At 38.0% G+C, this 20,868-nt stretch overlaps 4 protein-coding genes across 7 annotated transcripts; 2 read left to right on the top strand and 2 right to left on the bottom strand.

Annotated features, from left to right (window-relative positions):
- Nucleotides 1–4,151: 4,151 nt before the first annotated feature.
- On the bottom strand, nucleotides 4,152–9,935 carry LOC106369282 (protein NETWORKED 1D). Its single transcript, XM_013809414.3, has 5 exons — nucleotides 9,621–9,935; nucleotides 9,387–9,453; nucleotides 9,163–9,278; nucleotides 5,390–9,027; nucleotides 4,152–5,258 (listed from the first exon to the last, which is right to left on the bottom strand). Exons 3-5 carry the CDS (start codon nucleotides 9,257–9,259, stop codon nucleotides 4,338–4,340), a joined length of 4,656 nt encoding a protein of 1,551 aa, XP_013664868.1. The 5' UTR covers nucleotides 9,260–9,278; nucleotides 9,387–9,453; nucleotides 9,621–9,935; the 3' UTR covers nucleotides 4,152–4,337.
- Nucleotides 9,936–11,548: 1,613 nt separating this feature from the next.
- On the top strand, nucleotides 11,549–15,631 carry LOC106405765 (methylcrotonoyl-CoA carboxylase subunit alpha, mitochondrial). Of its 4 annotated transcripts, none has more exons than XM_013846303.3 (15): nucleotides 11,550–11,937; nucleotides 12,112–12,233; nucleotides 12,318–12,465; nucleotides 12,553–12,690; nucleotides 12,883–12,978; nucleotides 13,074–13,133; nucleotides 13,416–13,508; nucleotides 13,596–13,707; nucleotides 13,815–13,919; nucleotides 14,054–14,190; nucleotides 14,330–14,564; nucleotides 14,640–14,917; nucleotides 14,987–15,232; nucleotides 15,317–15,413; nucleotides 15,494–15,631. In XM_013846303.3, the coding sequence occupies exons 1-15, from the start codon at nucleotides 11,590–11,592 to the stop codon at nucleotides 15,496–15,498; spliced, it is 2,220 nt and encodes a 739-aa protein (XP_013701757.2). In that variant the 5' UTR covers nucleotides 11,550–11,589; the 3' UTR covers nucleotides 15,499–15,631. The 4 variants fall into 4 exon arrangements, with proteins under 4 accessions (XP_048597949.1, XP_013701757.2, XP_048597950.1 ...); XM_048741993.1 differs by having other exon boundaries at nucleotides 14,051–14,190; XM_048741992.1 differs by lacking the exon at nucleotides 15,494–15,631 and having other exon boundaries at nucleotides 11,549–11,937; nucleotides 14,051–14,190; nucleotides 15,317–15,418.
- Nucleotides 15,632–15,989: 358 nt separating this feature from the next.
- Nucleotides 15,990–18,231, top strand: LOC106369279 (tRNA (guanine-N(7)-)-methyltransferase non-catalytic subunit wdr4-like). Its single transcript, XM_013809410.2, has 10 exons — nucleotides 15,990–16,230; nucleotides 16,316–16,480; nucleotides 16,570–16,723; nucleotides 16,797–16,853; nucleotides 16,930–17,000; nucleotides 17,093–17,171; nucleotides 17,252–17,311; nucleotides 17,431–17,531; nucleotides 17,614–17,674; nucleotides 17,745–18,231. The coding sequence occupies exons 1-10, from the start codon at nucleotides 16,103–16,105 to the stop codon at nucleotides 18,099–18,101; spliced, it is 1,233 nt and encodes a 410-aa protein (XP_013664864.1). The 5' UTR covers nucleotides 15,990–16,102; the 3' UTR covers nucleotides 18,102–18,231.
- LOC106405767 (pre-mRNA-splicing factor 18) lies at nucleotides 18,181–20,104 on the bottom strand. The gene is made up of 2 exons (XM_013846307.3): nucleotides 19,207–20,104; nucleotides 18,181–18,702 (listed from the first exon to the last, which is right to left on the bottom strand). Exons 1-2 carry the CDS (start codon nucleotides 20,032–20,034, stop codon nucleotides 18,283–18,285), a joined length of 1,248 nt encoding a protein of 415 aa, XP_013701761.2. The 5' UTR covers nucleotides 20,035–20,104; the 3' UTR covers nucleotides 18,181–18,282.
- Nucleotides 20,105–20,868: the final 764 nt, after the last annotated feature.

The raw sequence follows: 20,868 nt of genomic DNA, 5'->3' as shown, positions 1-20,868 counted from the left end.
ATTTCCAGTTTTGTTACTTTACTAGTCCTCTTGTTTTAGTTTTCTACTATTATGTGCCCACTGTAATTTATATTTCTATTTTGATCCGATTAAGACTTGCATTGCAATTTGCAACCCAACGACTACGAATTTTATGTAGAGATGGCGCAGACAATAAGCCAAGTCAAGCTATAAGAACATATAAGCACACTTTTAGATCTAATACGGGAGATTAGCAAAGGTTGACTTGTTATTCTTACTTTAAAATAATACACTTAAAATTTTAAATTTCAACATAGTTTTTAGTTAATGAATTCTAAAATTTCTGAAGTATACCTTGGATTTTTATTCCAATTATTTGTTTCCACCACAAATGATTTGAAATCAATTTTAAATTCCAAAAAAAAATTAAATCTTTTGTAGTTGAATAACACTAGATTCTAAAAACGACATTTAAATCATTCAAAATCATTCATTGAATATCACCAGATTTTAAATTAAATTTATAAATACAATATCCAATAACACTAGATTTTAAATATAATTTAGAATCACCTTTCAAATAACGGTGAATTTTACATAGATTTAAAATCTATTAAAATACATGATTGAATAACATCATCTAAGAAATGATTTTAAAATCTTAGGGAGCAAAGTTAGATTGTTGAGTAATATAATTTACTCATGAAGCAAGATTCAAATCCATTCTAACAATTTTCAAATCAAATCATTGTAAGAATCTATTATACACGAATAACACCATATTTTAAATGTTGTATTCAAATTATTGATTGAATAACAAGAGATTTTAAAAAAAATTAATGAAGAGATTGTAAATCTAAGAACTAATAACACTATATTTCAAAATCATTTAATTGAGACATTCTAAATTTAATAACCAATAACACTAAAGTAGAAGTTACAATCAATCATCTAATAACAATGGATTATAAAAGCTATGGAATTTACTTTAAATCCACTATTGAATAACACCATCTAATTGATTACAAAACTTGAGAATTGATTTTAAATCACCGATTGAATAACACCCCCCTTATTAATGATAAAATCAACAACACTATAATTAATCGTCAATTTTTTCCCGAAAAAATCATCGTTACAAAATCTAGTTTTTTTTTACAAAAATTACCAAACATAGTATGATAAGATCTTATGGGATTATATTGTGATCGATTTTTAATTTTCCCCAAAAAAATAAATATAAAGATATTACAAATATATTATAGAAATTTGAAAAACAACTAGTAGATTTGTAATTATTTTCTATTGAATTAGTTCTCTAGTGTAGAAATCAAATAAAAGCATGTTAAATTTGTAAATACAGTGATGCAGATCTAAGAATTGGATTTAAATGACTAATGAATCAGTCTGAAATCAACAAAAAAAAATCTGATATGTTTTAAATCTAATGGTGTTAATTTCAATTTATACAACCAATCACACTCCCATTCTTGTATCTAATAGTTGTATGCATATTTAAATTGTCGAGTAAGCATGTTTAGAGATGATACACATTCACATATTCATGTCTAATTTCTTTTTTTTTTTGATGAAATATCAAATTTATTGATCAAGCAAAGAATGTTATTTACATAAGTATGACTACTCTACTATCTTTATGTATGAACCAGTACTTCTTCACATACTAAGCTGGAACCAACGGCTGAGTAATCCTCCATATTTGTGATCGAATCTGTATTTGAGTGATGAGATTCTGTTTCTCACTGCCTTATCAATGCGCCGTCGCATATGATCAGTGGTGACTCTGCTTTGCTGATGACGCCTCCCATTCCTTTCTCTCCAAATGTGGTAGATTGTGGTCTGCAACAAAAGCTTCACCAAAACAGTATCAGCTTTCCCTTGACTCATTCTTTGTATGCGATGCAGTGTCCATTGCCAATCCGGATTGATGCTGATGCCAATAAGTCTCCTAGCCAGACTCTCCCACACTGTGTAGGAATAAGGACATGCGAAGAACAAATGATCACGCGTTTCATCTCTCTCTCCACAAAGCTCACAACTCTGTACCATTCCCCATTGTCTCATACGATCACCAGTTGATAGTCTATTCTTCACTGCTAGCCAAGTTATGAATGAGAATCGTGGGACCCCTTGTGTGAACCAGATTACTCGACTCCACTCGACTCTAGGCCTCCTAGACCTCACTTGCTCCCACGTACTAGCCGCAGAGTAATGATCTCTATAATCATCACTCACATGCTTCCACAATACTATGTCCTTGCCGTTCTCTGGTTGCGGAGGTTCTCTTTGTAAGATACTATTTCTCAGCTCGTGGAACCTACGGCTTCTACTTCCTCGTATGCTCCACCCTTCCAATGTAACAGCATCGCTAACCTTAGCGTGTCTCCTAATGCCCAAATAAGTAGTGCCTGTAGGACCTGTGATGTCGATCAGCTTCCCTTGCCCCAACCAATCATCAAATCAGCTTCATGTCTAATTTCAATCAAATAAATGCTTTATATTTTACTAAAACACACAAAGTATACAACTATTCATGGATTCTTAAACTGATTCTTATTAGATCATTCTTATTTATTTTTGGTGCAACTATTCCTAACTCCTAACCTAATACTACAAAAAAAAAGACATGCCCAAAACTTGTTTATTCCATCTATAAGAAAAAGGTGTGGGTGTTTGCAAAATTATAATACTAGATGTTAATTTCATAACAATTCCATTATCGTTGTTTGGTCGTGAAGAAAAATAATTTGAATAGGAAATTATCCAGTTTGGAAATTTTCAATATAAATTTTAAAAGTCGAGTTTGATTGCTCGATTAATTTTCTTTATATAATGTGTATTCAGATATATTATATTATTTTATAAATAAATGAAACGTAAGACCATTTTGTGAGCAAATTGTAATCAAATTGTGAGCAAATTGTGGTTTTAGGTATTTTAAAATAAAACGTTGATGTCACCTATATTAAACAATCAGAAAAATAAATGGTGGTAAATAGTCATCAAATAAAATATATTAATTTGGTGGAAATTATATATTTGCATAAATAAAAGGTAAAACTTGGTCAATAAATGTAAATCTACTGATTTTGACACCAATGTAAGAGAAGCTTCCCCACTCTATTTTCTTCAGTTTTTTATCATTTATGTGGCGTTAAACACATGTGCCAAAGCCTTCGTCAACGGGAAGCTCGGGTACTTATTTGAAGCGTTGAGTGTAGGGTCTAGTTTTCTTGCTACATATTTTCTGTTTGATTCTCTTAATCAGTTAAAGACTATTTTCATTTTTGTGGCGGTTGGTGGTTTCTTTTTTGTGTTTTTGGATTTGAAGATAATCGATTGTCTTAAGCAGCACAAATCTTCTTAAACACCTCAATTTATGGTTTCTTTAACTAGTACTCGATTTCATGTTGCTTTTGGATGAATGTGTTGTCTTAAAGCCATACTTTTGTTTTTAATCGGGTATTAAGTACTATAAAAATTGTAAAATTATTTTCAAGCAATAAAACTAAAAAATTAGATTTTGGCTTTTGTTTTAAAATGGACAGTTGTTCTTTCTTAAAAAAAAACTAATTTATAAAGTCTCAAAAAGCTTTGATTGGATGAACAATGTTTTTAGAAAAACAAAACTAAAAACAACTCAAAATCTGGAAAAAAAAAATCAACCTTTTTACCTAGAAAAAACTAGTTTCTCTATAAAATAAAAAGTGTATTTTGTTAAAATAAAAATTGAATAAAATATATTTTAGAAAAACAAAAACCAAAAATTACTTTAAAGCTGCAAATAATCAACTTATCAATTTAAAATTAAGTTCACTCATTACGTTTTAATTTTTAAACTAAAATTTATTTTTATTATAAATCGCTATTGCAATAACCAAATTATATAACCACACATATAATAAAATATTAGAATTTTATTTAAGACAGTATTATTAATATATTTTCCACAAATAATCAATCAAAACATAGTCTACATTGTGTTATGTTTGTATGTTTTTTTGTTAATTTTGTATTAGTTATGTATTTTTATTGTTAATGTTTATTATTTATTATATCATTATTAAACTATAAATTCTAAAAAGTTTAATCGAACGCTAACTTGTGTTATCCACAACGGATAACCTTTGACTCTTCCTTCTACAAAATGAACTTGACCAAAAACTCAGTGACAAAAAAAGAACTTACCAAAAAAACTACAAAATGAAATTGCAGCCACCTGCAATATACAAATTTCTTTTAAAATCTTCCAAACGCGAAAACATATATTAACAAAGGTGTTTGTCATTCATATATTAAACTTAAACTCACTTTCATTCACATGAATATTATTCTTATGCTTTTTAACAAAACGATCAAGGAGATGGAGGTGGTTGTTGCACACACCCACAAAACGCAAAACGCTTTTTTATCCTCTTCCTTCGCTCACCTCTCACTCCACCATATATATAGTCCTTAAGAAGAGTCCTCGTTTTGCTATCAGCCACCTTCGCTTTCACTCTATCCTCTCTTTCTCCTTCCAGCTTCAGTAACAAAAACTGTAACCTCTGTATCTCCAACTGCAACCTCCCAATCTTCTCTGATCCTCTCCTCGCTTGTTCTGATATTCTCCTCCTTCTGCTATTCTCATCCACATCAAGATCCATCGATGACTTGCTTCCATCTGATACCTCAAAACCGCTCACCACTTTTGTCACCAGCTTCTTGTTGATGCTTAGAAGTTTCTCCAACGCTTCCTCTGCTTCACTGATCTGTCCCTTAACTGTTTCGTACTCTTCCTTTCCTTTCTCCTCTCTCTCCACTTTGCTTTTTAAATCTTCAACGGCTATATGAAGATTTGAGAGCTTCTGTAAATCCGAATCAAGCCTCTCGAGAACTTTCCTCTTGTTTACTTCTCTGTTTGGATCCGTGAATCTGTCTGAGACCTCTAGTTTGTCCACGACCAGTGACTCCTCAGACATGGATTTGCCTTTCTGATGGTTTTGTGGCTTTACCTCAAGACTGTGATCATCTTCTGTCTTCACAATGTCTCTCTTACTAATCCCATATGATGAGCAATCAGAGACCTGGTCGAGTACGATATCTTTCGTGATCATTTCGCTTTCCTCAGAGTATATTTCATTGTTCTGTCTCCGCAGACTTCCACTTCTGCTTGCTGTTTTTAGTTCTTGCACTGCAAGCTTTTCGGTTACCGCCTCTTCAATAGCATTGATTCTCAAACACATTTCTTGAAGCTCTAAGAATCCCTCGTTGTTATCCACCATTGAAGCAGTGTCCTGTTACCAAAATACACACAAAAGATTAGTTACTTGACCCACAAGAAAATTTCAAAACTAACAAAAGAACATATGCAACATCAGTTCAATGGCTTTGATTATTAGACGCAGTGTTTGCTATGACAGCTTACCTTGGCTGGTCCATTCTCGAACTCGTGAGGCATGTCAATATGTGACTCCAGAGATTCTAAGCTTTCCTTCAACAATATAATAGCTTGGGAGTATTTACTCATGAGATCCCTTTGTCCTTTGTTCGCCTCCTCTAAGTTGTTCACTCTTCCTTTAAGCTGCTCAACCTCCACGTCTTTTAATGTGCTTCTTTCTCCAAGGCTCTTGTAGGCTTCCTCTAGCTCACGGACCAACCCTTCAAGCAATGTTTCACGAACAACTGACATCTGCAAATCTCCAAACAACGTTGAAGCCCGAGACTCCCATAGGATATCTTTATCTTCTTCTGTTGCTTTAGCTTCCTTGTACTTACATTCCAAACCCTCCACTGCCTTAGATAATTCAGACTTTTCGTTTTGCACGGTGGAGATCAGCAGCATAGTTTCTAGAAGTTCTTTCTCCTTCTGAACCAATTGATCCCTCACATTAGCGACTTCAGCGTCTGTTTTCTCTAGCAAACCTTTAAGCTGCAAGTTCTCAGTTTCCGTAGATTTCAACTTATCACCAACCTCGCTTACCCCTTCCTCGAGCTTACTCTTAACAAAACTGAGCATTTCCATATCCTCGTTTAGCTTCACCGCCACTGAAAGTTTCTCCAAAACAACATCCTCCAAAAGAAGAATGAGACTGCTTTGGTATATACTCTCGGAGAGAAGCAAAGAGATGTCATCTTCCAGTTCACGTTTCTCCTCCTCCAACTGCATTGTCGACTTTGACAAGTCATTTACTTGCCTGCGCAAATCCTCAGTTTCCACCTTCAAGGCTTCTTCTCTGTCTACTCCTTGGTTAACTTTTGTGGTCAATTCTCCATTCATGTCCTGCGAAAGGGAGAGCTGGTGACGATAAGATTCAAGTTCTTTCTCAAGGAGTTTCTTCCCTGCTGAAATGCCAACAGCTTCTAGCTTCAGTTGCCGGAGAAACTCAACAAGGACGATGTTCTCAATAGCGGACTGCTGGTTTTCATGAAGCATAGTTTGCATCGCATCAAGTCTATCCAATATGTCGTGCATATTTTTCTGGTCTTGCGAGTTCTCATCACAGGAATCTATACACGGGATAACTTCAAGCTTCATCAGTACCTGGAAGATCCACGCTCTCAGTATTTTAATGCAGTTAATCGAGGACTCAATCTGCACTTGTTTCCCAATGTTTTCTTGTTCTAGTTCAGAGACTAGCTTTTCCAACAGTTGACAAGCCTCTTTGATCTTCTGATTCTCGGCAACGAGGGAGGAACTCTTCTCAGGCCACTCCTGCAAACACTTCTGCAGAACAATAATCTCAACGTGAGCATCATGATACTCTCTCTCCTTGCGTTGATTCTCGTCTTTAAGATGATGGATCTTTGATTTCATGCCATTCATCTGACTCTCAGACAGTTTCACGAAACTAGCATAGTCACGGTCTTTGGCATCTAGACACACTCCCAACTCTTCAATTTTTTGAAGAGAACATTCCCTCTCGGTTGCTAGTTCCAAAACTTTCACTTTTAACTCTGCCTGTTCTTTCTCCAGCTCTTCAATGTCTTTCCTCATTATCTCCATTTGAGAGAGTAAGCTTTCTCTTTCACTAACTAAACTTGACTTGTCATCACTCAGCAAGTGGCATGAGTCTTCTAGCCTTTTCAAATTTGACTTAAGCTCTTCAAGCTCTGCATTGGCATCAGACAGAGAATTCTCCAGTAGCCTGTTCTCCTCAGAGAGTTTCTTGCTGTTCTCTGTAGCACTCTCCAAACGGGAAACCAACATGTCTTTCTCTTCTGCAAAAGCTTCCTCTAATGTCTTCAGCTTCCCTCTGATTGTTTCCAGCTCACAACTCAAATCTGATATGGAGTTCTCAAGAACAAGATTTTTCTGAACCATCAGTTCTAACTTCTCAAGCAAGGCCGTCTTCTCAATACTTTCCTTTTCCTTTACTTCCTTTAGCTTTGAGTTCTCCTCCTGTAAGGACTGGTGTTTCTTCCCTATCTGGCTTAGTTCCTCTTTAAGACAGTATATCTCTTGCTGCAAAGCATTTCTCTGGTCCACTCTCAGCTCAACTTCACCTTCAAGCTCCTTTATTTCCCCCCGTAATCTCGAAACCTCCTCCTGCAGAATTTTAATGGACGCAGCCGAGGAGAGGTTGAGCTCACTGAGGCATTTGTTCTCCTCTTTCGCTTCCTGAACTTCCTCCTGTAACCCATTGTTACGAGCCTCCATATCTTTAAGAATCTGAGACCTCTTTTGCAGTTCCAACGCCAAAGCGCTTAGCTCCTCCTGAGACTGAGAGTGCAACTGCTGGAGCGTTTGAAAGGCGGTCTCAGCCTCCACGAAACGCAAGTGTTCTTCTTGCACAGTAGTCCACAACTTCCCCATCTCTTCTTGTTTCTCCGTGAGTTCATGACTTTGATCCCCCAGCTTCTCCAGTAGACCATCAACCTCAGAGTGAAGATCTTGGTTTGATCTCTCAAGCACTACACATTTCTCCTCCGCAGCTTTTAGCTTAGCACTAAGCCTTTGGGTTTCTTCTTGAGCATGAAACAGCTTGAGCTTTAGATCCGCAATTGTCTCAAGGCACTGCTGGTACTGGAGCTCATAAGCTTCGTTCTCTTCAGTTAATTTAGAGACCTTTTCCTTTAAGCTTTCAACTTCACCATCAGCATCTTCTGCCCGTTGGTTGATTAGCCTTGCATCTTCCTCAGCCTTGCGCAACCTCTCTTCCAAGTTAGATATCGCTTCCAAGCATTGCCGGTACTGGACAAGAGCAGCTTCCTTCTCAGTTTCTGATCTAGCAAGCCTTTGCTTCAAGGATAGAATCTCGGCTTCAGCTTCTCCAGCCTCCTTCTCGGCTAGAGAGATACGTTCTTCCAAATCAGCTATGTTTCTTAAACATTGCTGATACTGAAGAAAACTGTCTCCCTTTTCAACCTCTAGCTTTCTAAGCGTTTCTCTAAGTGTTTCGACCTCGGATTCAGCTCTTGTAGCTCGTTCATTAAAACCCCTCGAGTCCTCTTGCGCACGAGATACCTCAGACTCAAGATTAGCCAGTCTCTCCAAACTCTGATCAAACTGAGCTAAGTTAGCTTCCTTCTCAGCCTGCACTTTCGCAAGAGCCTCTTTTAGCGCCACAACTTCAGCTTCAGCCTTGCTAGCTCGTTCAGACTCTGACACAACCTTCGCGCTTCTTGCCTTTCCAATTTTCAAACCTTTCCCGTTATACACGGCCTGAGGATCCTCCATGAAGGCTATGTTTCGCTTCACTGTACTCAAATGAGAGGAAGCATCTTTTTGTAACTCACTGGGGTAAACCGGAGCTCGGATAGGAGGGTAACTCTCAGGCGTTTGCGGATCAAACTCCTCTGCGGAAGAACCAGCGAGTGACTCCTCACCGAACATCATGGTGTGGTCTTGGTTGGGGAACGCTTCTGCCATAGTCTGCTGAGCATGACGAAGAGCACCTGTGGCGTGATCGTATCTTTCAGCTAAAGCACGATACGCGCGATAAAACTCTTCCACCAGTTTCATAAGCTCAGGCCGCTTCTTGTAATACATCTCTGCTCGCCTAGCAAAGGAGTCTGCATCTTCCTCAATAACCTTTATCATTTGCTTCACTTTACTATCCATATCTGTCAACAAATAAAAACATGTTAGTAAATAACAAAAAAAAAATGATCAGGCCTCAACATCTCACTAAAAAAAAATCACATTTTTAGAACAATTAAAATTAAGATTGAAGTTAGTAGCTTCAGTTAGTGACATACCTGTGAGATTATCCTGAAGCCATTTAGAGTTTTTGGGATTGTGACTATCCCACCACCAAGAATAACGTTTAGTATTAAAATTCGCAACAGCCGCCATTTTTCACAAGCCCAGAATGCTAAACAAAGCGAAAGAAGAAGCACAGGTTAAGCTTCCATAAGAATGAATCAAATCATATATAGACAAAAATAAAAAGGAGAGAGAAAATATAAACGAATATTATTACCAAGTCAACGAAAGGCCAATATCGAGACAAAAAAAAATCACTGTCCGAAGCAATCGAGAGTAGTAACCTGGTCAGAAACATAACAAACCTGATCATCAGATTAAAAAAAACGACGATTCTTCTGCTCTAATAAACGACAAATTAGACGATCACATGACCGTGGTACAGTGCTAATTAGACCAAACAGAAACTAACTACAACAGTTGGTCTGAAAACAAAGATCGCGATAATTACCGGAGAGAATAGTGTTTTAAAAAAAGTTATTCGCTTCTCCTGAGTTTTCTCCGCGTGTCTTAGCTCAACTTCTTTCCGCTGAATATCTCTCCTTCTATTCTCTCTCTCTCTACAGGCGTTTCCGCTCTGTTTCTACTTTTGACGTTATCAAGAATTGGTTAGGTACGGTGGACTTACGGAGAAGCTTCGAAATGACGCTACCACCCTCCTCTCTACTGTTTCCAAAAATGTTTTTCTTTTATTAATTCGAAGTGGCGTGACTTTGCGGCCTTGTGATCATCTTCGCTGCCAACTGGTTGGCTTAACTTAAGAAAACCTTTATGGGCCTTTTATGTCCAGAAACTAATTATTTAATCCATCCATTATTAAATGTACCAAAAAAATAATATATTTAATCTTATACTTTCCATTTCCCATGAAAAACACATTTTAACACTTGATACTTCTCTATATCTAATTTTTTTCTTTATAATGCAACTCCTTGTTTTAAGTACTATAGACTTGAATAATAACAGTTAGAAGTTTTTAATAGTTGTTAGAATTCAAATATAGTATGGTTTAAAATCATGAATTAATTTATATTTAAAAACTAATGTAGTGAGGTAGAAGAAAGTTGGTATATGTTGTGAAAAGTAGATTTAAAAATAGCATTGCCATCTCTTCTTTTTTTCTTGTTATACCATTTTTATAGCTAAAATGAATAAGCAATAATGTTGATAAAGCATAGGGACGCTGAGAAATGACAAGCTACAAAGACATGAAGTCTTGGACGGTGTGCTTTCGGTCCACTTCCGTGTCACCCTTTGTCATTTCTCCACGTTGGTTATTAGTTCCTTTCGACCTATTCTATCGGAGGGAGGATCTTGCGTGTCAAACTTTTCCAATCATTTCATGTGACCAATTAAAGTTGGCGTTCAATTTCTCAAAAAATGTTGGGGTTGGTGGGTTTGTAAATAACGGTAAGAAGTATATGCTGACGTTACATTTAGATTATAATCACAATTGTGACTGAGAATACTTATGTGTTAAAGATGGATTACTTCTTTGACGCAACTTATACCATATCTTTTTGTTACCAACCAAACCAACGAAGAGTGGTTGTTTATTCCGTCTGTATTCAGGAATCAAGACAGAAAAGAATGATTCATCTATTTGAAATAATTTGACGTCTAAGCATCATAAAAGGTTGTATACATATTTACATGGCGTTTCGAGATAGTTAAGATCACTTTCTTTTGTAAACCAAACTGCAAACGTGACTTCGTATCAACCGTTTTTCTAACATATTCTATGTATGTAATATTGAATTAATTGAAAGGTGTATTTGTTCTTCATTTTATTTTTGTCGGTTTTAAACGAGAAGGACGTATACGATGCTAAAGAAACAAAAAAAAATGAATAGAAAAATCAACACTCAACAGCCATCCATACCAACCATTTTAATAATTCTTTATCTTACATTTTAATATTTCCACAACGGTTTCATGCTCCTAAACCTATTATCTTTGTAGTTTGTATTATCATTTCCAAAATACTTAATAATTATCCCTCCATAGTCCATGTGCCTGATATGATATTCAACGTTGATACTATATTGAACTCTAAACTAATCCCTAACTAGTCAGACCAAGTGGAAATTCATACAATCCCTAATAACATCATTGTAAAAATGACAATATTCCAAAATTTATAATTAAGCCTCGTAGAATGCATCGTAATGATCGGCCCATCATGAAATATGGAGGCCCATACGGATAAAGTTGGGTCAAGCGAGAGGGTAGAGACGCAACGCAAGCGCAACATCAGACGCATATCCACTCGAGGACCAATCCCACGACAAAGCATGCCACGTCATTATTTATTGCTGATTAATCTAAGGAAATGACTACAGTAACCTCGCCTTCTTCCTTTTATCTACAGTTGCTGAGTCACACTTGTCTTCACTCGGAAAATTCGAAATCGAGATCAAATGTCGATGACGATATGGGCACTTCGCCGTGACGTTCGCCGGAAAAGTTACTCGATCCTCGTCAGATACATCTCCGGCTCTTCATCTTCTGGAAGATCTTCGGTCAAGCCTAATGAGCAGTGTATCGAGAAGGTTCTAGTGGCGAACAGAGGCGAGATCGCTTGCCGGATCATGAGAACTGCGAAGCGTCTAGGGATTCAGACCGTCGCTGTTTACAGCGACGCTGACAGAGACTCTCTCCACGTGAAATCTGCCGACGAGGCCGTACGAATCGGCCCTCCTCCGGCTCGGCTCAGTTACCTCAGCGCCGCCGCTATCATGGAGGCAGCGGCTCGAACCGGCGCACAGGTGTGAGTCTTCATTTTAGTTTATTGATTAGTTTTAGAGACTTCCGTGGAATAAAGGAGCGAACTTTATGGAACTTGAACTTTGATTAGTTGCTATGATTGGCTTAAGATTCATCATCTGTTGTGTTCATAAGACTGTTGTTACCTGATGTTTTTTTTTTTGAATTATAATTAGGCAATACACCCTGGCTACGGGTTCTTGTCGGAAAGTTCGGACTTTGCTCAGCTCTGTGAAGATTCGGGACTAACATTCATTGGACCTCCAGCATCTGCAATTAGAGACATGGGTGATAAAAGGTTACCTTCATACTTCTTTTTTTGCACGAGCTGTCTTTTATGATCATCGCTTGAAGAACTTCTTCTTCACCTGTATGTATTCAGTGCATCCAAGAGAATAATGGGGGCTGCTGGAGTTCCTCTCGTGCCTGGGTATCATGGCCATGAGCAAGATATTGATCATATGAAGTCAGAAGCGGGAAAGATTGGATACCCTATTATAATCAAACCAACACATGGAGGTGGGGGAAAGGTATGATGTTATGATCATTGATCAAATAAGTTAACTACTCTATTAACATTTATTGGTTCTGAGGCAAAGTAAGCTTTTGTTTTTTAGGGAATGAGGATAGTGCAAAGTGAGAAGGATTTTGCTGACTCGTTTTTGGGGGCTCAACGTGAGGCTGCTGCTTCTTTTGGCGTTAACACAATTCTTCTCGAGAAATACATCACTCGACCGAGGCATATAGAAGTCCAGGTACTGGTTTAGACCCAATTATTCTGAATAGAAGGAAAACATATGTCTTAGTTTGGTTTTCTATATGTACTTCTGTTTGAGGCTTTGAGCTATATGGATTAAGTTATGACATATTCATAGAGAAACCGTTTCTGATCTTCACTTTTTCTATCAATTTAATTAATTTTCCTTCTGTGTTTACACTGTTTTCAGGTATTTGGTGACAAACATGGGAATGTTCTTCATCTTTACGAAAGGGATTGCAGTGTACAAAGAAGACACCAAAAGATTATTGAAGAAGCTCCTGCGGTAATATTGACTGTGTGTTCTTTCTGTTATTGGTTTATATCTTTTCTAGCATGAATGGAATGGATATGAGTTTGATTGAAACTCTACTTGTGCAGCCTAATATATCTGAAAAGTTCCGGGCTAGCTTAGGCCAAGCTGCTGTCTCTGCTGCACGGGTATAACTTTTAATCCTGCTTTTTCATCTTTTATAGGTGTAGTGAATTTTTAGTGAGAAATCTTAGTCGAAATTGTTTGATTATAATCTTCTTTTTTATTGCATTTACTTATAGTACACGTCCCTTGCGTTACTAATATTTGATCATGACTTAAAAGTTTACATTTGTTAATGTGAGTTCCATTGATGTGTAGTCATTTGACACCTCTTCTTGCTAGGCTATATCTCTCACTTCAACTTCCACAAGAAGCACTTATATTCTGTTACCTTCTGATATTTAAAGGCAGTTGGATATTACAATGCTGGGACGGTGGAGTTCATAGTTGACACTGAGTCTGATCAATTTTATTTTATGGAGATGAACACCCGTCTCCAGGTGATTCTTTCATTTATCTGTATAACCAAAGTTAGTTACCTCATTAAACATTTGATTATCTAAAAGAACATTGATAATCCTTCTTAGGTTGAGCATCCTGTAACTGAGATGATTGTTGGTCAAGATCTTGTGGAATGGCAGATTCGTGTTGCCAATGGGGAACCTCTCCCCATTAGCCAAGCCGAGGTGCCATTGTTAGGTATCTCTCTTCCTCCTTGCCGTAAATGGAAAATATTTTTCTTATTGAATTTATTAATTTTCAGGTGTTGATTCATCATTTTGACCAGTATATGTATCTCTTGGCAGGTCATGCCTTTGAGGCGAGGATATATGCTGAAAATGTTCCAAAGGGATTTCTTCCTGCAACTGGAGTCCTCAATCATTATCGCCCTGTTGCAGTCTCATCATCAGGTGCCGTTGGTTATATATATAAAGCTGTTTATTCTTCCATCGTTTGAAAAGAAAATTCTTATCTGTCAGACATCAGACCCTGTTCTTGTCTTGTTGAGAACCTCTTTCATGTTGAACCTTTTTTTCTCTAGCAGTTCGGGTGGAAACTGGAGTTGAGCAAGGAGACACTGTTAGCATGCACTATGATCCTATGATTGCAAAGCTTGTTGTATCTGGAGGCAATCGCGGCGAAGCTTTAGTGAAACTTAAGGACTGCTTGTCTAACTTTCAGGTACATCCCGTAGACTCCAATTAACAACATTTTGTCAAGTCCTGAATAGTTTCATTTATGATTTTTTTTTTAAAGAAACTTCTTCCAGATTCTCTCACATGCCTTCTCAGTAATTACATGAGATATCTTTTGTTGACAGGTAGCAGGTGTACCTACAAACATAAATTTCCTTCAAAAACTTGCTAGTCACAAAGAGTTTGCAGTGGGCAACGTAGAAACTCATTTTATAGAGCACCATAGAACCGATCTATTCGCTGATGAAAGCAATCCAGCTGCAGCGGAAATGGCATACAAGGCAGCTAAGCATAGTGCAGCTTTGGTAGCTGCTTGTGTATCCGCAATCGAGCATTCTTCTTGGAATGAAAGTAACCATGGTCAGTTCACATGAGTCTTAAGTCTCTTCTTTACAAGTTACATGATTTAATTTATTTTTGTGTAAACTCATACAGGGAAGCTTCCATCAATATGGCATTCTCATCCTCCTTTTAGAGTCCATCATGAAGCCAAGCAAACGATTGAGCTTGAGTGGGACAACGAATGCGAGGGAACTGGCTCGAACCTTGTATCACTCGGCGTAATAAATCAACCAGATGGAAGCTATCTCATACAGGAAGGCAGTGATTCTCCAAGTTTAGAAGTCAGAGTAACTCGAGCAGGAGGAAACTGCGATTTTAGAGTTGAAGCGGCCGGGTTGAGCATGAACGTTACTATAGCCGCGTACTTGAAGGTATAACCATCAGCATCATGTTCAAACTCTCGTGAAACTGCTGCTTATGAAGTTTGTTTTTGGTACCAGGATGGTTATAAACACATCCATATATGGCGCGGTTCAGAACACCACCAGTTCAAGCAGAAGGTTGGGATTGAATTCTCTGGAGATGAAGAAGGTGTCCAACACAGAACGAGCTCAGAAACATCATCACACCCTCCAGGAACCGTTGTGGCCCCCATGGCTGGTTTGGTAGTGAAGGTCCTGGTCGAAAACGAAGCCAAAGTAGATCAAGGTCAACCAGTATTAGTCATGGAGGCAATGAAGATGGAGGTTAGTATACAAATCTCTTCTTAACGCATATGCTATTTCATATAACAGACTGTAAACTAATTATAGTATAATTTCCTTTAATAGCATGTTGTGAAAGCACCGTCTTCTGGAAGCATACAGGACCTCAAAGTTAAAGCAGGCCAACAGGTTTCAGATGGAAGTGCTCTATTCAGGATCAAAGGTTAGTATAATTTAGTGTTAAACCTTTTTTCTCCTTTCAGACTTTTTAATTAACTCCACCCGTTTCACAAATCTTTGCAGGGTAAATAAACACGGTTACACGCTATTGATCGAACCCATCCGCTAGTTTACACGAAACCTGAACTAATAAGCAATTTGGATGTGTATATATAAACTGAAATCTTACAAAAGATTAATAAACTCCAAGCTTTTATCAAATGTTTATGCTGCTTCCTCTTCAGGCTAAGATTAAACTACAAATGGTAATTACAATAAACAATAATCAAGATAGACCGAGCCATTTCTTGAAAGTTAAACCAGGTTCACTCTTTTTGACCTGAGCCTCAGCTCTGAAGTTTTGGAGTTTTACCATTGTATCCTTCGAGTCGTACTTCTCAGCTGATATGTAGAACTCAAGGAAACTGTCTCGTACATATTCTCACAGACATTTCATCGAACAGGTGGCGTGCATTATTATGGGCCGATACGCGTGGCCCATTAGCTGAACCTTATCACAACATGGGCCGACAAACAAATTATCCTTTAATAAAAGTTAATATAATTCTTACCAACAAACACAGTTTAACAACAACTCTAACGACAAAACGATTAGACCTTAAACAGATCAAGTAATAAAATCCATCTTAAACCCTAAATCTACTGTCCTTCCGACCGTCCGTCTGTGTAACAATGGAAGAACCTCAAATCGAAGAACAGAACAAACTTATCGATGTTGCTCCTGCATTGATATCAGTTCATCCATCTCAAAAATCTATCGCTGTCACCGTCGGTTCGGATCTTCGTGTGTTCAATCTCATGTAATCTCATTGCCTTCCTTTCAAAATCAATCCTATCTCAAATTCAAAACATTTAGTTTTACCAATTGAATGTTATTATCCACAGAGACAATAGTCCAGTTACTTTAGTGGACGAATCTAACGAATCCTTCCATAAAGATTCCGTTAGAGCTATTCGCTATAGCGCAAGTGGAAAGCTTTTTGTGTCTACGGGCGATGACAAGCTCGTTAAGATTTGGTCTGCTGAGTCTTGGCGCTGTCTCAACACCATGTAAGTTACATTAGTAATCATTTTTTTTTTTCTAGAGTATTGATTCCTAAGAATGTTTTCGTAATCTTGTGTAATAATAACAATGGCAGATGTTCTGAGAAAAGAGTTACTGCGGTTGCTATAAGCCACGATGATTCGTATGTATGCTATGCGGATAAGTTTGGTGTTGTATGGGTGGTCGAGCTGGGTGGGATCAAGGGTGTGTCGCTGCTTTCGCATTATTGTAGTATTATTACTAGCTTGGTAAGTAAGATCTAGTTTTATTCTTTTACAGAAGCTGTGTTTGTCTCTCAACCTGATCTGTTCTTGTTTATAGGAGTTTTCCCCTGATGGTCGATATATACTTAGTGCTGATCGGGACTTTAAGATAAGGGTAAGCTAGTGTAATCAAATGTTGTGCCGTTTTGTTTGGATTGGTCTTATAGTAGTGAGTATGTTTACCATCACAGGTGACTGTTTTTCCTGAGGAGCCTCTACAAGGGGCTCATGAAATACAGAGCTTTTGTCTTGGACATACAGAGTGAGTGAGAGTTTAAGGCAAACATGTCATCTCATCTCGAGGATTTATTACTTAACAGTTGGTTTAACGTTTTGTTTTAAAACCCTGGTTAGGTTCGTCACCTGCATAGCTTTTGTCTCCAGTCCAGAGCTTACTCAAAGCTACCTAATGTCTGGAAGTGGAGATTCAACTGTAAGTCATCTTTACATCTTTGTTCATGTATTTTAAGACCAGTGACTGATGCTTTACATTCCTTAATACCGATTTTTTAGGTGCGATTGTGGGATATAACATCTGGATCTCTTCTGGACACATGTGAAGTTAGCACAGTGGTAAAAGTTTCACACTTAATTTGTTTTGTCAGTTTGTCACATGGGACCATTTGGTTATGTTATTTCAGTTGGAGAAGTAATTCATTTGTTCTTCTTTTATTGCTGTTTGCTTATTGAAGGCTGGACATTTGGAATCTAATGAAACCGAGCAAACGCAAGTCACAGTTACTGATCTATGCGCTATCCCTGATTCTTCTCTTGCAGCAGTGGCTATTCAAAGGCAAGTCTAGTTTTGTTTGACCGCTTTTTATGTTTCTTTAAGATATCAAATGTTTGATTATTTTTACCAATGCTGAATGCAGTTTTCAAGGAATATTATTGCTTAGCTGTGACTTGTCAGCTCATACTCTCTCCATCACAAAGGTATGACACTTATAAGCAGTTCATGTAACATCATCATAACCATAATTTAACCGGGTGATTTATCTTTCAGGTGATACAAATCCCTGGAGAAAGTTTCATCCCCACAAGTATTTCTGTAAGCACATCTACACTATGGATGGTATCAGGAGCCTCAAGTGGGTCTAACCAGCCTGGTTATTCAAGAGTTCGTGTCATCTCCTGTATTGAGTCTGAAAAATCTTCAATCCTTGAAGATGAGCAAATTCCCGGAGGGGCAAAACTGTTGGAGAAACTGCAAGGTAAAGCTTCAATAGAAGAGAGTGTAATGATTGCTGCATCAGAAGCTGTGAGAACAGCAATGTCCAGCCTTTTGATGAAGAAGCAATACTCTGAAGAGAAGAGAGAGTTCAGGAAAAGATCAAGAAACGATAAGAAAACCATCAACTAGTAGTTGCAATCTGCTGAACTTGCTTTAGGCTGAATCTTGTTTTGAAGCTTATCATTATGTTTTTTTGTGACTTTCATCATTGTCAACTACTAAAGAAGATACTTTATAAGATACATTAGTTAATCTTTCATTACAATCTTAGAAAAGGTTAAGACATTACAACACAGTAAAGATGTAAACATTAATTGTCGTTCTGGGGAGCCATGAGGCGTAGTCTCTCTTCCGAGACTTGTCCACGATCACCACCAAAGTACCTCTCTTCAGCGAGCAGAGACTGTAAATCACTTCCGTTGGCTAAGCTATTGAACTCAACGGCTTTAGAAGGCATAGTTGGATAACGTCTTTGGCAGAACGTCATCAGTCTTTTAACCGACTGAAGATACTTGCGAGTGGTCTCGTCGTTCATGATGTGAGCAACACTGTTGGTGTGAATCTTCTCTCGCGCGGAACGTTCGTGGATACCAACCATAGTCACCCCGATAGGCCACGGTGCGTTTCCTATGGCTAGTTTGATGTAGTGATCCATTGCAGCGAGGTAGTCTCGCTTTATGCAATGGTTAACCATCACCATCAAAGCTTGTCGAATATCAGATGGCAAACCCTGCAATTTGTAAACATATAAGTCCCGGAGAGCTCATAAAACTTCAATGTAAAGCGTTTATATTATCCTTAATATAAGACAGAAAGTGAGAAACTTGCTTTGCACCAAAATCTTCTGGAGTTACTAAATGGTAGATAACACAAAAGCCTCAATGCTAAGCTCAAGGTTACTAAAGAAACAGATTGCAACTAGCCATTCTACATCTTAAATGTTTAAGTAGCATTAGAATTATCCAAAACTCTTTTCTTGTCACCATATCTGAAACCAAAAGTACTCAAGCTAAAGAAACCCAGTCGTTGTGCATCTGTGTTTGAACCCAAACTAAGTTTAAACAACATAGTTCACTACGCTACCATAGAACTGAAATAGTCAATGTCCAAATGCTTAAAACATAGATAATCTACATAACAAGTTGCTACCTTATATAAGTTCATATTCACACAACAAGTCTACGAGTTACACCAAAACAGCAAGCAAAAGCAAAAAAAGGATTATGCTTTATACCTTCTTCCTGCATAAGTTGAAGAGAGGAGTAAGATACCTAGCACACTGCTTAAAAGTGGCTACATTCTTCTTCCCTTTAGCAGTTCTCCTCTCAGTGTTCTCCACAGCATCAAGCTCCTGCTTCCACTCAATCAACAGCTTCTTATAGAACACAAGAATCTTATCCTCATCACAAAGCTCCTCGAAGTTAGACTTCAAACGCTTCAAATCCTTATCAGCATCAACATCACTAGACTCGCCACTAATCTCATCATCATCCCTCGCTTCCCCTCTATCACCTTCCTCATCTCTACTACTCTTCTTCCTCTTCCTATCTCCCATCATGATCCCACTCTTCTGCCGCTTCTTCAGCTCGGAGATGTCCCGCAAGAAATCATTCGTCTGTCCATCGGTGACATCGCTGTCGACGTCGAACAAGCCTTCCTTCAACACGTACTTGAGCCGATCGAGACGAGCTTGATCGTCTTCCCCGAAGAGAGTCATCGGCTGCTTGAGGATTCTCAATCTGCGAATCACTTCATGCCTCGGAAGATCTAGGGTTTCGATGTTCTTCTCGTCGGTTAGGGATTTGGAATCAGCGATCGCAGCTGTCTCCGACGCCGTGGAAGAGCCAGGAGCAGATGAATCGCCGGATTGTTTACCACCGCTGATAGATACGGCGGCGGCGGATCGTCGCTGGGCCTTGAGCTCGTGCTCGCGTCGCTCTTCCTCGCGAAGCTTCTGGAGTTTCTTCTGCTCGATATCGGATCGTTTGTAGAACTTCTTGCCACCAGCTTCCTCGGAGAGAGACTGCCTCTTCTTCAGAATCTCTTGCCTGAGCAAATCCATCGGAATGTTTCTTTAATCGAATCGCCGCCGAGGATTGGGCGATGACTGATGATATGATAGTTAAATAGTTTTTATTCAAATAACAATTATATATAGATGACGTAATCATTGTCTTAAGCCCAAATGTAAATGGGCTTAATTTGATTTTATTTACCCCGTTGCTGATAAAAAATAAAAGTTAGCCCATTTAAATAATCCAGTCAAAGGCTGATTATTATGGAGTAATGATATATGGTCCTTCAACTCTAATCGTTAAGGTTCTTGTGATTCTCTGTCCACATCATATATATTAACCTCGAGTGTTAGAAAGATCCACATTGTCTGTTACTTAGAAATAGGAAGAAATTTGTATGACAGAACCGAGACAGACATGTTCATGTTGGTCTATTAAAAAACCTGCCATTTATGTTTAAACATGCAGATATAGCCGTCATGATAAGCGGTCCAAGTTACCAGGTTGGATGCTTTCACATCTGCGAGATGCACACTTGAATCTAAGCACTGACATGGCTATCCACATTTTCCCGAGAGGTAAACCTCAAAACATTACTTGTTTCTCAAGAAGCCGTAAGTATTCAGAATCCAGTAGTTGAATTCTTTTGAGCTCGCTCCAGTTTCTAAGGAAAATGTCTCAACCATACGATAAGGCGGGGACTTTGGGCAGGAAAACTCTGTTAACACAAGAAGATTCGGAGAAGATGGCTGAAACTGGTGTGCAAGACATGGTTTCTTAGTAAACCGGTTTGATTTTGTTGGTCTGGGCATAGTGTCATACTTTGATTTTGGAGGTATTTTTCACTGCAGATTTAAACATTAGTATTCACCTTTAGTTTA

The sequence above is a fragment of the Brassica napus genome, chromosome A9 (assembly GCF_020379485.1).
Source record: "Brassica napus cultivar Da-Ae chromosome A9, Da-Ae, whole genome shotgun sequence".
NCBI classification, from domain to species: Eukaryota; Viridiplantae; Streptophyta; class Magnoliopsida; order Brassicales; family Brassicaceae; genus Brassica; species Brassica napus.
This window is presented reverse-complemented; position numbering and strand designations above follow the sequence as displayed.

Coding starts and splice junctions, on each gene's coding strand:
- LOC106405765 (XM_048741993.1), top strand. CDS start 11,590: ATGTCGATGACGATATGGGCACTTCGCCGTGACGTTCGCCGGAAAAGT. Junction 13,134..13,415: donor CTGCTGTCTCTGCTGCACGG/GTATAACTTTTA, acceptor TGATATTTAAAG/GCAGTTGGATATTACAATGC. Junction 13,708..13,814: donor AGCCGAGGTGCCATTGTTAG/GTATCTCTCTTC, acceptor ATCTCTTGGCAG/GTCATGCCTTTGAGGCGAGG.
- LOC106405767 (XM_013846307.3), bottom strand. CDS start 20,034: ATGGATTTGCTCAGGCAAGAGATTCTGAAGAAGAGGCAGTCTCTCTCC. Junction 18,703..19,206: donor TCAACTTATGCAGGAAGAAG/GTATAAAGCATA, acceptor TACAAATTGCAG/GGTTTGCCATCTGATATTCG.
- LOC106369279 (XM_013809410.2), top strand. CDS start 16,103: ATGGAAGAACCTCAAATCGAAGAACAGAACAAACTTATCGATGTTGCT. Junction 16,854..16,929: donor ATCGGGACTTTAAGATAAGG/GTAAGCTAGTGT, acceptor TTACCATCACAG/GTGACTGTTTTTCCTGAGGA. Junction 17,675..17,744: donor ATACTCTCTCCATCACAAAG/GTATGACACTTA, acceptor TTTATCTTTCAG/GTGATACAAATCCCTGGAGA.
- LOC106369282 (XM_013809414.3), bottom strand. CDS start 9,259: ATGGCGGCTGTTGCGAATTTTAATACTAAACGTTATTCTTGGTGGTGG. Junction 9,028..9,162: donor GCTTCAGGATAATCTCACAG/GTATGTCACTAA, acceptor ATTTGTTGACAG/ATATGGATAGTAAAGTGAAG. Junction 5,259..5,389: donor TCGAGAATGGACCAGCCAAG/GTAAGCTGTCAT, acceptor TTTTGGTAACAG/GACACTGCTTCAATGGTGGA.